At 40.8% G+C, this 16,398-nt stretch overlaps 1 protein-coding gene across 5 annotated transcripts in view; it reads left to right on the forward strand.

Moving 5' to 3' along the window:
* Positions 1-1,664: 1,664 nt before the first annotated feature.
* The window catches only part of CPED1 (cadherin like and PC-esterase domain containing 1), a 142,672-nt gene continuing 127,938 nt past the window's right edge, over positions 1,665-16,398 (forward strand). For 3 of the 5 annotated variants that reach the window (XM_051632162.1, XM_051632180.1, XM_051632191.1), the window contains exons 1-3: positions 1,665-1,780; positions 2,263-2,738; positions 13,525-13,711. In XM_051632162.1, the coding sequence (XP_051488122.1) occupies positions 2,487-2,738; positions 13,525-13,711 (439 nt within the window). In that variant the 5' untranslated portion in view covers positions 1,665-1,780; positions 2,263-2,486. Of the gene's footprint in view, positions 1,792-2,262; positions 2,739-13,524; positions 13,712-16,398 lie in introns of all 5 variants that reach the window. The other 2 variants (XM_051632171.1, XM_051632199.1) reach the window with 2 other exon arrangements.

Raw genomic sequence — 16,398 nt, forward strand, 5'->3', positions numbered from 1 at the left:
GCATGGCTACTTGCTGTGCTGAAAGCAGCTGAGGAAGCAGGGGGTGAGGACAGAGGATTATTTTTTTGTTCAAGTGTGGGACTCTAGCAAGGGGGTATGATATCCAAATCATGAAGTGACCCTTAATCCAAATCTTTACAAAAAAGTTTTAATCAAGTCTTCTAGCAATAGCACATACAGGTCTGACTAAAATCCCCTCACTGAGAGTTGGAGAAGTTGACAATCAAGTAAATGCCACCCACACAAGCTAGTGGTTGTGGGCCCAGAAATCCTGGCATGCCAAAAAACCACAGAACAATATCTTAAAACAATAAAGCAACTCCGCTATGCTCTCCCCCTCTGCTGATCAAGTTACTGTGGCTCCCAGGCTGGCTGTAGTGTCTCTGCAATTCTCCTTGGAAGGTACCAGCTCCCTGGGTACCCCTCTCCATTGTATGGCACAGACCTCCCCTGAAGCCAGCTGCAGGGAGCCCATGGTTTTCCAATGTCCACTAGCCAGATTTGTTGCCTTGCCAGAGGCTTTGCAGCACAGGTTGACTAGAGCAGAGGCCAAGGATGTGAGCTGTTGTGCTGGGAAGGATGGATCATGAGCAAAATGTCTCCAGAGAGCAAAGGTCAGAGTTCCTGTGTAGAAGGCAAGCAGCTAACACCAGCAAGTGCTGTACTGCTTTCCCACTCAGGATAAACTAGGAGTCTAATTTAGACTACAGCTCCAGACAGAAAACTAAAATGCAGTGCATGTGACAGCTGAGGTTCTGCATGAGGTGTTGAATCATTTCAATGGCATTTTTCTATATGTGCAAATTGATGCTTTTAGTATGGAAAAAAAAATCTTTGGAAGCTGAATAAACACCAGCACTTCCAACAAATATATACTCTACTCTTCATTGCTGTATATAAGCCTCTAACTTGCTGCTGCTGAATCAGGTAGACTGGCTTAAAGTTACCATAACAGCAGTCATTTCTTATCTATGAGGCAGTGTAGGAAGAACTCTTTCTTCTCAAAAATAACTAAAGATGGGGGATAAAATAGATAACTTGTATACAGATATTTTTAGCTAAAAGAACTTGATTAAATGAGAAGTTAAGGTCTATAAAGATAACAGAGTTCCTCAACTGTTCCCATCTGTCTTGTCCCTGTCCTGTGTCAGCAGGGGGAAGTAGTAACTAAGACCTTCTGTGGCTTAGATACTAAGTGCTTTCATTGGAGTATTTTTGTCCGCCCTCTTTTCTTTCCCTCTTTGACATCAGTAAGAAGTTTTATTTATATACTGCTGTGAGATATTATATCTACTACGGAAAATTACTGACAACTGCTTTGTCAGTGACGCTTACGTCCAAATAAATTAGCTTCCTTTTACAACATTTTTGTTAATATGGATTAAAACATTGCAGATGCTGCTCAGATTTCTACCTCCTGCAAGATATTAGTATTGTTTCAATTAGACTGATTGCTGTAACAGCAGTTTTCTAAAAATTGCAGTGATGGTGGCTTTGAGGTATGCAGTGTGAGCAAGGACACCTCTTGTTCCTCATCCAGATCTCCGTCTGTGCCTCCAAGCCCTGTGCCTGCTCACAGAGGAACTAGTTTAGCCCCACCCTCTGAGCCGTCCAGCCTTTATTTATATGAAATCTGTGGTCCAACTGGCTTCAGATGGCGTGTGTATGTGCGTGTGCCTGCCTTCTGAGTGTGTGAGACAAGCTGGGATCATGAGCCAGGGTTGTTCCAAGTGGTTTTAATCAGCAAGCCATTAGAGGAGAACAGAAAACTTCTAACAGGGTAAGAACCGAGTAAGTAAACCTAACTTTGAACTCGCAATCTGGACAAAACAAATGCAAACTAAAGTCTTTATAGTCTGTCAGTTTTCAGATAAATGATCACTTTTAGAGAGAAAGCTGTGCATGCTGACAGGAAGGAGGCAATTTAAAAGAACTGGAATGAAGGAAACTGTAAAAACAAAGTGGGAGTTGAGAATGCAAGAGAAAAAAAAAACAGAAAACGATTGTTCACAAAGTTGGTACACTCTCGTACTCTTTTCAGCTGTGGACAGGACTTGTTAAGCTTTAACCTCTTGCTTTCTCAGATACTATTGTCTGGCTGAATAGTTCCTTCTGCAGAGGGGGTGAAGATTTCTGCTCCTCACCTGTCTGCTGGCAGGTCTGTTCTCCCGAGTGCAGTGTGGAAGATCTCCCTACAGCTCTTTGCAGAACAACCCATGGCAAGCTGCTGTTTGCTGCTGCTCACTTGTTGTTTCTTCACAGATTGTTCCCGTACCCCTATGGGAGGGTACTTCCCAAGCCTCTGCTTCTCTGGAACCCGTGACTTCTTGCCAGACACCAGGAAAGTCCTCAGCAGCAGCAATGGGGAAAACTCTCACTAGTTTTGGGTAAAGTGTGCCTTCGACTTTTTTTACCCTGGCAAGACGTGGCTACTTGGACTGCATCTGCAATGTGGCAAAGGGTGAAGTGAGGACAGCAAAGAGGCCATGGTTTGGGGGCAAGTCCCCAGGTGCCGCAGGCTTTGTCGCCCCCGTCCCTTGCTTCTGGCCTTAGTGGTGGCCATCTGTCTCTTCTGCCAGACCCTGACTCCTCTCATGAGCAGCAGCATCCTTTCGGCAGTCGTTAATGGGATTGCACCCAGCAAACTGAAGAAAACACAGCAAGGAAGATACAAGGAGGTCCCCCCAAGTGGCACTCGCTGCTTCCTCCCTGGCAGTAATTCACAGACAGTGAAGAAGGTAAGTCAGCTGGAGCAGAGTGCTGAGCAATAATTAGCAAAGCGAGGGATAGTGAGTCTGGCAGGATCATCTGAGTCCAGCTAAAATTAGCCTAAGCTTGGAAGTCTGAGATCTGTATACAAACAAATGGGTGATCTAATGACAGCAGCATATGCGCAAGCACGTCTCTGTTACCAGCTCCTCAGTCTGGTGTTATTCACACAGGAATCCTGAAATCTTTGATTGAATCATGGAATTGCTCAGTGACTCCAGGGAGATTTCAGTTTGATGCACACACCATATTTTATTTTGGCTTTAGGAATCGGGTCAGAGGCTTTGCAGCACAGGCACATAAATCAGGAGCCGGTGGGGTTTCATGGAAGTGACTGAGGCTGTTTATTAGGACTGGGAGCTGATTAGCACTGCAGCTGTCCTGTGTTAAAGTTAACTGCTGGTCAGTTTTGTACTTTACTAGGATGCTGCTGAAAACCTGAATTTAACTGCCCTTGAGCAATAGAAAAAGCACTTTTCACATTTTCAAATTAAACTATTTCCTTTGGAATCTTTGTCCCACAAATTTTACCTTGTCCTTAGGTTACCTGACCTCATGTTTATTTTGTATAAAGTACCTAGAATGGGTGTTAAAACCCAACAAATGCAGACACTGTTATTTTAGTTGGAAAATGTGGTTTGTTAAATGGTCCGGACTGAGGTAGTTATTTTTACTCCAGAATCTGGGATCAAGACTAGCACAAATGTTTCAGGTTTTCTTCAATCCTATAGAGGGCTGCTACTAGTGCAGCAGATACCTCACTGAAATCATTATGCTGGTATTTTATATATGACTGTATCAGGACTACAAACATTAATCTGTAACTTCACAGATTACGGACAGCATCCACATAAAGCAGTTCAATTTAAAAATAATCAGAAGGCTGCTTCTTTGATGAGACAGGGTTCAGAGTCTGAAAGGTCAACAATATTGATTTTAGCAGAGCAGTTGTGAAGTGCATCTTCTGCAACAACCGAGGGCAGATATGTGAAATAACTTTGGCATGACTCTTCAAGCTTAAATCTTAAAATATGGATTTTCTTTTCCCTTATGAAGGTCAGAGAGATTTTTCTTATGAGTTGTAGAAACCCACTCCATGCTGCATTTCTCATAATTTTGTATTTTAATGACACTCTTCTACAGTAGGTACCCAGATTTTGATGTGACATGAAGAATTACAATTTAAAGGGAAATAAGCACAGCTGACAAGTGTGGTTCACATTGTGTTACAACTTTTGATGCTTGCAGTCCACTTCTTTTTACTCATTGCTATTGTATTGGCAAAGAACGTTTCATTTCTTACCTTGGGCTACCTAAAATTTGTAAGAATTGGTGGAGTAATAGGAACGTTCTGCTAGCATGTTTTTTGGCTGGAAATATCTTTAATTTCTTCTTTCTGAATTTGTTTGAGAAAAATGCAGATTGACACTGAACTTGGTATGCTGGCTGTTTGAAATGAGAAGGAAGCTTAAGTTTTTACAACATGCTATACTTACTGCTCTTCAGCATATGTAGTTGGTATGTGACTGTCACATGTACATGCTGAACCTATAGTACAGATGTAAATACAGACGTTAACCCTTACAGATATGTTTTCCAGGACTGTGCTACTCTAACACATTCCTCTTCAAATTCTGAAGCCCACCCATAGCTGGCTCCCTATTTGTCTTGAAAGTTTCCTGTAGAGCCTGATGAACAACATGTCTTGCACATGTTGGGATGTTACTCTAAGTGGGTCTCTGTTTCCCAAAGACACTCTGCTGGTTGTGTGGGCTGAATAATAATTTCAGGGAACAGAAAAGACAAACATCTCAAAAAATCTCTACCCCGTTGCTTTGAGAGTGTGCTCTTGAACTGTCTGTCTTTGCCCACCACTTACTCAGATAACTGAACTGCTATCTTGCTTGATTTTATTGGGTACCCAGTAACATCTACAACAGATGCCATGGCTGAAACTTTCCATTGTTTTATTTTACAGTCACGTGCCCACCCACAGTAGCCAGTTTGGAAACAAGTTTTCATTAAAGCTCTGGCTTAAATTTTCATGTATGAATACGGAAAAATACTTTAAAATACAGTCCAAAATATTCACATTTTTAATTAGTCACACATGCATTCTTATTCTGTAAATAGTCTAGTGAGCAAATTTATACAAAATAATTTACTGAGCAGTTAAACAGTGACTTAAAGCAAACACTGCTACTGGAAATTATATTATTTAAATAATACCCACTATTTCTGGGTTTTAAATCACAGTGTCTGTCACAATGCAGAATCTCTTCTGGCTGAGTAGGGGCAGGTTTAATTCTTGATTCCTTCAGAGAAAAAATCAGAATTGTGTAAAGCCTGCTGTGAGAATTTTGTTATGTTTGATATTGCATTAGCAAAATCCCCTTCCAAAGTCTAATAATTTCTTCATTCAGGGTATGCATTGCCTCAAAAAAAAACCCCAAACAAAATAAACAAACAAACAAACAAAAGCAAAAAAGCTGACACCTTTTATGAGCCATTAGGGGAAGAGGAGGGGAAGACCTGAGGAAAAGTGCAGCTTTGCTACTGCATCTCTGATCTTAATATTGGTCTCATTTTGGAAGGGAAAGTTTGAGACAAATGCAGAAGAAGCATGGGGCTGGAATTGCCAATTTTGTCTGTAAATATGACTTTAACTGCATCCATGATGCCCTGGGATGGAGCCATTACTGCCAGTCACATAGTGCAAACTGTTTTTTTTAATTGCAAAAATGCAGATTTCATTCATAGCCTGGAAAACCTGACAGAGCTCATAGTACTTCTTTCTCAGGTATCACACATTATAGGATTTTTAAAAGCTGCTGGAGAGCTTCTCCTGTAGCTTAGTTTTCACATGACCATAGGTGAACATTTTCTAGTATAAAATAAAATGTTAATGTCTGTAGCCTGAAAAATAGAAAGGTTATTACTGAATCTCTGGCATTAAGGGCTGAGAGGGAGATACCACATCTGCAGCAGGCTGTCTACAGGTTCAGCCAGACACCTTTTCCTCCTGCATGAGGAAATATTTGCAAAGATATACAGTAAGGATGAGGGCTAGTGTTATAGCATCTAAACTGAAATAGGTATAAACAACAACAACAAGCCTACAGAAGCCCTGTGTAGGTTTGCCTGGCATGGTGTTGTGTCAGAAATACCTCTGGTACCAGGCAGGTGTAAAAACATCACCCTCATCTTAAGAAATTCAGCACTGCTTCTCAGCCACTTTTGAGAAGAGCTAATTACCTGGTTACAATGTGTTTCCACTCTCTGAGTTAATTCAGCCAGATTCAACATAAGTGTCATTGCACAGCAGAGCGTTTTGCCAAGGTAGATGTAGCACCTCTGCTATTGGGATGAAGCAGTGAGACACTAATGCTCACGTGCACACTAGCTCTCTAATCAAGGCCAATGTATAAAAAATTGGATTAAAAATTTTAGGGTGGATCCTGAAGGAGATTATTTAATGGATACTCACAAGTGCCTTGCTACATCCCCTGGCCACTTCAGGCCACTTGAGAAACAGAAAACAAACAAGATATGCAGATGATTATTTGACAGTTTCTTGAGTGGGTGAGGCTGGCATCTTAATAAATGAAAGTTACTAGATACGGTGATAGGAGCTGTCTTCACTTTCAAGATCCTCAGCCTGCCACTTACGTTTGGTGTAAAATATACGTATCTCAAAGAGCAGCTATAATGAGCTAAGCAAACATGAAAAATGAGGAAAGTTTGTTTTATGGCTTCACTCTGAACAAATAGGATAGGATATAATTTACTGAGACTGGAAAGTATGAAAGATGTAAGGTAATGACATCTTGATGTGGTCATATGTCAGAGACACTATGTAGAGAAAGGAAGAAAAAAAAAAAAAAAAAAAAAAAAAGAAGTGAAAAATCATGGTTTAGTCCTACCCAAGATCTGAAGGAAGATCTAGTTGAACATCTTGCAATGGTTGCAGGTCATTGACTCCCAAAACTGGGAGTGAAATTACTGAAAAGCTGAGAAGTTGTTGCTAGGACTTTAGAACTTTGGACGTCCAGAGTGGAATTATCCTCTCTTTGCTTGAGTGCTCCACACTATTTTGTCAAAAGCCAGAAAGCTGGACTTCCTAGTCAATGGAAATAACTGTCTCTAATGCAAAATTCATCATGACTTAATGCAGAGCTCTGGATAGAAAAGATTACATTATGCATAATTAGGTTTGATACATTTTAAAAGTAAATTTTATATTTAAAAGGATATTTATTTTATAGAATAAAACAGGGGGGTTTCTCCTCACAAAAGAAGAAACAACTTTGCTAGAATGAAGAAAACAAGACAGTATGGTTTCAGTAATGGTGTCCTTGTATTGATACCACATTCACACTGCACCCTACAAAAACAGGACATTCCCCCCCCCCCCCCCCATTTCAATGTAAAATGCAAAAGGCACTGAGGAAACAGCTATTTTTACTGCACAGATAGCTAGAGATATTTTGGTAATAAAGGACAAGGCTATTGTGGTAGCAGTCAGGAAAGAGGGGCAGGGTGGAGCCTCTTTGCAGGACGGGAGCTTTGAGAAGGATGCATCAGCAGCAAATGGGAAATGGAGGCAGAGTCTCACTCATGAGCTTCATTGGAAACCTTTCCCCAAAAGTAGCTGTTTTGATCAGATGGTAGGCTCATTGCCTCTTCTCAGGACAAGGCAGTTGGTACTGTGATCTATATTTTGATAAAATAGCTCTGTACTTCCAGCTCAGAAAGCTGGTGATGACTATGCAACTTAATTTTGCTTTTGGATTTATGAGGTCATCAGAAACCAGCCATCAAAGTAGTGCAATAATATAGTTGCTTGCTCTGTATTTATTCAGCAAACAATTGGAAGTAGAATTACGTTCCAACCCAGAATTACATTCTACAACACAGTCCTTTCTGATTAGGAAATCTAACGGAACATAAAGCCAACACTTTAAATATCCTCCAGAAAGTGAAACAGGAAATTAACTTCTCTGTTACTTCTTGAATACAGGAGCTATGTGCGCTTGAAATGTAATGGCAGTATGAACAATTTACTGTTTCTATGAACATGAAAAAGAATTTAAAAGTCACATTTGGAATTAATAAAGGTCTGCACAGTCCTGTAAATTAATTACTTAGGGCAGTAGAACCACATGCTAAGTTTTTATTATTGCTTTTCTTATTAATGCTGTTTAATAGTAGTGCAGTAGTTTCTAGGAGTCCCACTCATGGATTTTTTGTAATGTTGTTGAGCTGGGTGGCATTTAGCAGGGAAGGCAGATGCACACTTCCTTTGCTGGCTAAATGGGAATTTAGGCAGTTTGCTGCTAGGAGTACCAATGTTGTTTCTGTAAGGCTGGCTCTCTTTTGTGGCACATCTCTTGCACTCCCCTTTCATGCAAAGGCCTTTTCGTTTGCATAGTGGCTCACGTATCTCTATTGCAGCAGCCCAGTACCTGCAGAAAGCAGTGGGACTAAAGTAAGCTGCAGTCAAATTACTTGAGGCTGTTGGACAAGATTCTGGCAGTCTTGGCTATCTTGGTGTAAAAGAGTGGTGTCTAATCAACACAGGGAGTAACGCTGCCAGAACTGGGTAGCTGAAAAGAGGATTCACAGTTTTTGCATTCTTTCCTGAGAGAAGCCTTGGCAGACATGAGTTAGACATTATGCTAGGAAGAATTTTGTTTCTGCAGTTGAAGTGATGGTCAATTAAATTCTATGGCAAGAGTTCAAACTATATGTTTATTTCCTTGCCAGGCAGAGACAATGCATCAATATTTATGGAATTAGGCAATCTTCTTGGAATCTGAAATAACGCCAAGGAACTGTTTTTCTCTCCTCAATTTGAAATGTCTTTGCTCTTTTCTTCTTGGCCAAAACAATGACAGTAATTACATATTAAAAGATTTAGTTGCTGACCAAATTTTGGATTTTTGGAACAACGCAGAAATTCTGTACAATAGAGGAAAGCTGCAGGGACTAATACAATCAATTATATCTTTATACATTCATAACCTACAATTGACTAAAATGGCTTCAAGGAAAACTTCAAAACATTTTTTTCTTTAACAGAGAACTTCACAGCTATGTGGAACTTGCAGGCAGACTGAACCCAGAATTGCAACTCAGAGAATAGATGTCTATTTTCAGTCATACAGGGATGGTTACATAATTTTTGAGATTTCAAGTTGTATAAACTGGGCTGTTTATCTTGTTTGTTAAGACCTCAGAAGAATATACATATGATTTGTTAATTTTTTAAAAAAATCCATAATAAACTGTATGGAGCTCAAATATTTTTGTGTTTTTCATGTTATTCTATAAACTAAAAAGACAATTACAAAATTCATTTGTATGTATTTTTTTTTCACTTTGCTGCCCATTGTGGTTTGTTTAGACCAGTTGTTAAGGCTGTGGATCATCTTGTCTAACAGCCTATTGCACTAAAATGAGGCCAGTGACTCAGCTAAGTGCAATGGATTCTAAGCTGTAAAAGCAGGTATATCACGTCAAAGCTGACATAGGACTCATCCTAAATCTTATGGGAAAACCCAGCTTTGCTGTGAAGCCTCATTAATTTCAGTGGAGAAACCCACATGGTTCTCTAAGTAAGCCATGGACCACAGACGTTCTTTACCAATCCTTTTCATAAAAGGCGTATTGAATCTGAAATAAACTGACCTGCTAACAAATAGCCTGAGACTTCAAATTGGAGAAGAGCAAAAAAGCGGTTTGGATGGGAAGACATTTGACCATTTAACAATTGTTCTCAAATAGTCAAAATGCTACAGATCCATTCTTTTTAGTCTAAGCCTGCTGCACATTAAAGTTATAGGAATGCCAAAAAAATCAGAACCATAAATGCTGAAATATGTGAGCAGCTTATTTTCATCTATTGCACCCTGCTGCTTTTCTACCAGCTCTCTGCCCAGACTGAATTTTATCATTGAGAAATATTTTATAATAACCAGCAGACTCTTTAAGTGTATAAACATGACTGTTCTTGCTTTAATACTGGAAATTCTGAAATACATCCAGTAGTAACTAGATCAGCATGGCCAGTGATGTAAGGCATTTTATATAGAGCTTTGGAAAAAAATACGGAATCACTTGCTACAAGCATACAGTTGGCCAGATTTTGTTTAATTCTGTGTAGTCAACGAGTATCAATCAATCAATCAATCAATCAAACAAACAAACAAAAAAACCCCACAAACAAAAAATTACCCTACATTGCACTGGCTTGGCAAGAAAACAGAGAGGACATGTTGCATCTTGTAACCTGGACTGCAAATAGCTCTGACAGGAAAGGGTAGAGGAAATAAATTTGGCAATGTGATGCACAGATCTCAAATAAACACAGTAAAAGGTGTTGAGGTATTTTAAAATAGTACCAGATTAAACATCAGGTCAAGCTGTTAAATTTAGAACCTTGAATTGTCTTGGTATCCCAAAGATCCCATTATGGCTTTTTGGGAAGCTAGTGGATGAAAATGCCTGGTGCCTTCTGCCTGGGTGGCAGGAGGGGAGGCGGGGGCACAGCCAAGGGCATCCCCACCAGGCCTGCTCCATCTCTCCCAGCCCTGCATCAGGAGGCTTCAGACACCAGGAGCCTGAAGGGTTTTCCTGTGTCTGTGGACTGTGTGTCCCAAGGAAAGCCCTCTGGAGCAGCTAGCTATGTGCTCCATGTGTGAAGGCCCTTGCCAGCCCTCTGCCTGCTCCTGAAAGGTGGCTGCTGGGAGCCAGCTGCCGTGCCGGCCCCTGAAGCCACACGAGGCTATTTTTATTTGTGTTTTGTGGAAGTGACCTAGGTTACCACCATTGCCCAAACTTCCGAGGTTTTTTTTTGGGGTTGTTTTTTGTGCGTTTTTTTGTCCCAATGCTACTATCGATGTTCTCTTGAATATTTGCCATTTCCAAAATAGAGCATTGCAAACATTTCTGCTAATCCCCAGTGAGGATTAGCAGAAGTGAGGAAGATGCTGTCTGCATCGATGCTCACATGGAGGTAAGAGGGAGAACTCCCTTCCCCTGGAAGACCCCGCTGCAGGCAGGCTGGTGCTGACCAAGACCTCTAGCCCCAGGGACTGTGGGCTCCTTGGGACCCTCAGGATTCCCAGAGGCCAGCTGGTCCTGTCCCCCTCTGCCTCACCAGCCAGGCAGAGGGAGCAGCAGGGGGCCTGGCTGGCACCCAGAGCTGCCACGGCCTGATGTGCCACGTGTGGGCTGTGAGGCATCGCGGGGCTGGTGTGAGCCCTGTCAGAGCTGTCCTTGGCGTAGTGCCTGCAGGGGAAAATGAAGTCCTTGCTGGATGCTTGAGACTTTGCTTCTTAACGCTTGTTTGAAGCAGAGTGCTTAAGGAGTGGCAGTGCAGGGGGCTTCACTTTTGAGAAAAAAGGTGTGTTTTCTTAGCATGAAAAAAATGTGGTAACTGTTAGTGAGGAGGGGTGCACACAAAGTGCTGACAAGTCCAAGGCAGGACCCGCACGCCAGGCAGTGAGCACCCTTAGCCACACCAGGAGGGGTGAGAGGGAAACAAGCCACAATAGCCAGCAAAAACTGGAGAGGGATATGTCCTGGGCTGCAGCCCCTCTGCGCTCCTCATGTGTCCTCAGTTCACCCTGCAGCACTGGCCCTTGCACACATGTGATGGAAAATTGGATTTGCTTGCAATATAAAGCAAGAAGTGTCTCTCTCTCCTGATTTTCTTCTGCAATGTAAGTGAAATGGAAAGCTGGAAGTATCTGGTTGGACTGCTGGGAGGGGGGAGAGAGAGCACAGGAGAGGGGCCAGGACAAGGGATGGATTTTGGAACAGGGAGGAAGGGAGTGAGGGAGGCAAATGGAGAGGAAGGGCTGCCAGTGGCTGCTGGCGCTGCAGGAGAGCAGGAAAGAGGAGATAAGAGGAGATGAGGGAGGGGCAAAGGAATAAGGGAAAAGACTAGTGGGTGCTGTGTTGGGGAGAGGTGATTTCACATGCTTTAGTGCTGTGCTTGCCACCCAGTTAGTGTTTTAAAAACACTGGGACGCCGGGAAGTAAATCTGACAGGTTAGCTAACACAGTTCCTGTGACTTCACCCTGTGCTATTTGTGCTTTTTCTAGCTAGCATGTGATCGACCTTTACTTGAATATCCCAGTGTCTAAAGTAGTTTTGGGTTGCACATTTAGCAAATATACATGGAGGACTCTGCCAGTTTTGTGCCGAGGTATTTTTCAGGGTTCTCTTATCAACAATGTTAACCCTTTCCATGGGGAATATCAGCTCTGGAGCAAAAGCAGTGTTATAGTCCAAGGGCTCTGAAACAGTTCATGCGCCTCACTGCTGCAGAGAAGTTTACACTTGAGCCAAGTGTAACATAAAACTGCATCCTGTAATTGGGGAACAGACTGCTGAGAAGAGTGACTTTATCACTAGATCTCAGGCCTATAAACTACTGGACATATCTTGAATGACATTTGTTTATATCAAAGCATCTGTCTCTTTTCAGTGTGGTCTCCTGTGCAAAATAACAGTGACGCCTTATTTGTGTAGCACTTCCTATCTCCAGTGATAACCTTACTAAAATTAGAAATTATAGAATAGCTTAGTTTGTAAAGGACATACTGCTAATTATTCATTACTGAAATTCATTAACTTGACAAGAACTAAGTTATTGTCCTGAACGAAATTCCTGAAATGCTGGTATGTTTTAATCCTAAAGACATTTTTTTTTTTCACCAACAGAAATTCTTGTATGTTAATGGGTTTTTTATTGCTAAAGAACAGCTAGGCTATTCCAGATATGAGTGAACTGTTTCCCACATAGAGCATCATATATTTTATGCCTTATATAAGATAGCCCCCTTTCCCAAAGACCTGATAACAGTGGCCCTGTTATTCACTCTGTTTAGAACTTTATGTCAAGCTCACACTACTACCTGTTTGTGTTTGGGGTGGCTCTCTTCCATTTATTCTTGCAAGCAGCTCATATCCCAGGCTATTTGACAGAGGGTTTTATGTAGGTGCAGTTTTTCCTAGGCGCTGTGTGGGAAGATGGTGAGTGGTAGACAACCCAAAAGTTCTTTAGGATTCATTGGAGACTTCATACACCTTTCCACTTGCTCCTATATACAAGTTTCTCTGCCAGTCCTCATGGCTTGGATCATTTTGGACTAATAAGGCAATAAGGTGCTGACAAGGTTACATTTAATTTTCTGGAAACACAGCAATCTATGGTACTGTTTAGGATTCCTCAGCATGCTTTTTCCTCAGCATTCTTATTTTTGCTCCTTATGCTGCACAGCAAAACTCAGATCCCTGCACTTACCATCTGTGTAGGACCACATTCCTTGAAACAGTAAACATGGGACCCACAAAGTCCTCTCTGCAAGGTGACCCACAGATCAGCCTGAAGCCACAGAGATACCTTGCAAGTACTCTTACTGGCTCACCAGAGCAGACCAGGTTTCAGCCAAAGGTGTTTCCATGGAGGGAAGACCATGGTTTAAAGATCCTCCATTGCTAACCTGAGCTTTCAAACCCTTGCAATATCAATCCACAATGAAGGCAGAAAAAAACTGAGAGGCAGACAAAATGGAGTTTGTGGTCAGAAGTCCCTGATGCCAGGAGAATTCTTAAATCATACCAGAAATATTTCCTGGATTGTCACAGCAATTTACTAGTTTCTTTTTGCAAAAAATAACTATATATTATACTGTTGAGTGTCCTTTCTTACAACTGCTGTCTTTCCTTTGTGTTTGCTGTAGATTGATGACTCCATTCTCAAGTACTTTGGAAGCCGCACGAGAAGAGCAATTCTGGTCGCACCTCCTGCCCACCGGGAAACCGACCTTCAGCTCTGTCAGCGCATCCTGGCAAAACATGGATATACAGTCACAGTCCTTGGAAACAGCAGACTGATGGAAGATCCCAGGCATGCGGGCCCTTATCACAGTAAGAATAATTCGACTTAGTTAATTAATTAATTACTAAGTATTAGCTATTGATCCAGCATTCTTCCACAGAGGTAAAGCTTCTAAACTCTGGATGCAAGTAAAGATACAAGCCAAATTCTAGCCCTTCCCAGTTATGCAGGTACTTTTCCACAATTAGATGATCCTTTCATTAGGTATTTCCTTCTATAAAAAAAAAAAGCAGCAGTGTGACTCATCATAGTCTTGACAAGCAAATCAGATCAGTTTGGTTCCTGATGACTTCTCATACCAACTTCATCAACACAATCAGAGAGTGATTTTCAGTAGAGCATTCCATAACAAAACAAATACCTGCTACATTTGGTTCTCTCTCATTTTCTCTCTTAAGGAAAAGCTGTATGCATGAAGGTACACTCTTTCCTCCAGTAATGTTTTGATTGCTCTGTGAGCTTATTAGAGAATGAGGCACAGAAAACGTGCATTTTGCACTTGCAGCAGAAGCTGGGGTAAATTACTGCTGGTTCTTAGTCCCTGTTGAAATCTGATCCACAGTACGAGCAGGCTACCAGAGAAGTTTGATCTGTTGCAGAAGGAACTGTAGCTTTGTGGTGTAAAGTTATACTGTGCCTGATAGAAGAACTTTGGCAACTAGTTACATATGTTGACCATGTTTAAGTGCTCTTGGACACCTTAGAAGTATGCGCTGAACCTGGGAACTCAATTTGGTCTTCTATTGGAAATCAATTTTGGATCTGGAGGGCCACCATTCTGTTAGTAGACAGATTGTGTGGTGGTTATTTCGCATGCTGAGAAGAGTGCTCCTTGCATCATCAGGCTTGCAATACATTCTTGGGGTTAACAGAGAGCTCATTTTGCTTTATGCTTAAAATAATCAGAGTAGTTTCATAGATGAAATGCATAATTCTTCAGCATGCTGGAGGCTGCTCAAATATTCCAACTCTAATTTCAAGTTTCTTTAAGAAACTTTCTTGAAAATAAGGTACGTGTAGTTTTCTAAGCAGGCTGTACTGAAAAACAGTAAATTGTCTTTTAACTCTGGTCTTTTATTTTAATCTGGTTTTATAGCTATGCAAAATTCAGTTCTGACTTAGAAAAAAATTACTGTGCTACAGTGATTATTCTACTAGATTATGCTACTCAGGTTCAGGTTCTCAAATAACAGGATTTAATTTCCAAACACTGCTTCTGCAGAGATCAATTTAACTGTGGGTATTTATATTTTACAGGTTAGGACCAGTACTTCCTATGATATTTTTCCAGTAATGAAAAAAATAATAAAAAGTGTTTAGGTATTTTCCAGGAACATCCTACATCTTCCAGCAGATGTTGGAGTATGTAAAAAAGTCAAATACTTGCCAATTCAAGCTAAAGAGTAAAACTCTACTTATTCCATTTCATGGCAACATAAGTCTGCCTTTAGCTATTCCCTGTGTTATGCAAATGCCTAGCTTTAAAGTTATATTTAAAAAACAAGAGGTAAAAGAACATGTCTGCATACCAAACCAATGATCTTTTTTTAGAACGGAACAAGCTATACTCAAAAGTTCTTTTTCTTTGCCAGCAGATTATGAGGTTTACTGTTCTGGATGGAATATTACTTCTTATTTTGGAGAAGGGTATTTTGAATTATGTTTTGTCATAATATTTGCCTAATAGGAGTGTTATGAATAACTAAAAATATATATTACTTGTTGCCTTTATTAAAAATGTGTATGAAATAGACTGAGAAACATCATGAATATTGTGAAAAATCTGTAAAAAGAGTAATTCCTTCTTACTTGGTATTTTTTAGCACCTCTATCCAGTGCTTTTGTGCTATTATTTTTCACAGCCTTACTTGTGTATCTTTCAAAGTTCACTCTAATTTTGAAAGGATTTTTTTGTTTAGAATGGCTGAGAGCCAAGAGTCTAGCTGAAGTCATATATGGAAAAAAATTCACCACAAAAACATTCCTAAGTTTTTTGTGCTGGCCCACTATTAATTTTGGGACCAGTTCTGCTCCCATTTGAAACCCAAATGTGACAGCTCTGCACTCTGATCTCCCAGAGAAATCATTCACACCTGGGCTGCAGCACTATGTTGAGCTCATTACCATCAGAGAGAAACATCAGAAGAGTAGTTTTCTTCAGTGGAAAGTTTAAACTTCTTACAGACCAGCCAAAACAATTTGAGTTTTGGTAATTGGAAAATAGTTGGCTAAAAGGAAAAAGATACCATTTTTTTTCAGGCAAAGGGACTGTGGTTTATGGGTTTCCTATAAAAAAATCTATACAGATGCTTCTGAAGTAAAATATAAATTATTCAAACCCCTGATTTTTCAATGAAATATAGCTCTGTCAGTAAATTCTCAAGCAGCTTTGGCTGAAGAAAAAGTAGCTGTGCTTAACCATTCGTTAGCAATTAAACTCACATGGAGATATAAGCTCATGGACTGATGGTATCTATGCCTGTTCTGAGATCTTTGAATCCTCCTTTTGTGGCAGCCCTAAATGAGCCAGTTTTTCTGTAAAGTTTAACACATCTGTAAACTGCATCCAGCTCGGGAGTCTTCAGCACAAGAAAGACATGGACCTGTTGGAGTGGGTCTAGAGGAGGGCCTCAAAGATCATGAGAGGGATGGAACAGCTCTCCTGTGAAGATAGGCTGCAAAACTGTACTACCCTGTATTTTTCTAGTAATGCAGA

Source organism: Apus apus, chromosome 1 (assembly GCF_020740795.1).
Source record: "Apus apus isolate bApuApu2 chromosome 1, bApuApu2.pri.cur, whole genome shotgun sequence".
Taxonomy (NCBI): domain Eukaryota; kingdom Metazoa; phylum Chordata; class Aves; order Apodiformes; family Apodidae; genus Apus; species Apus apus.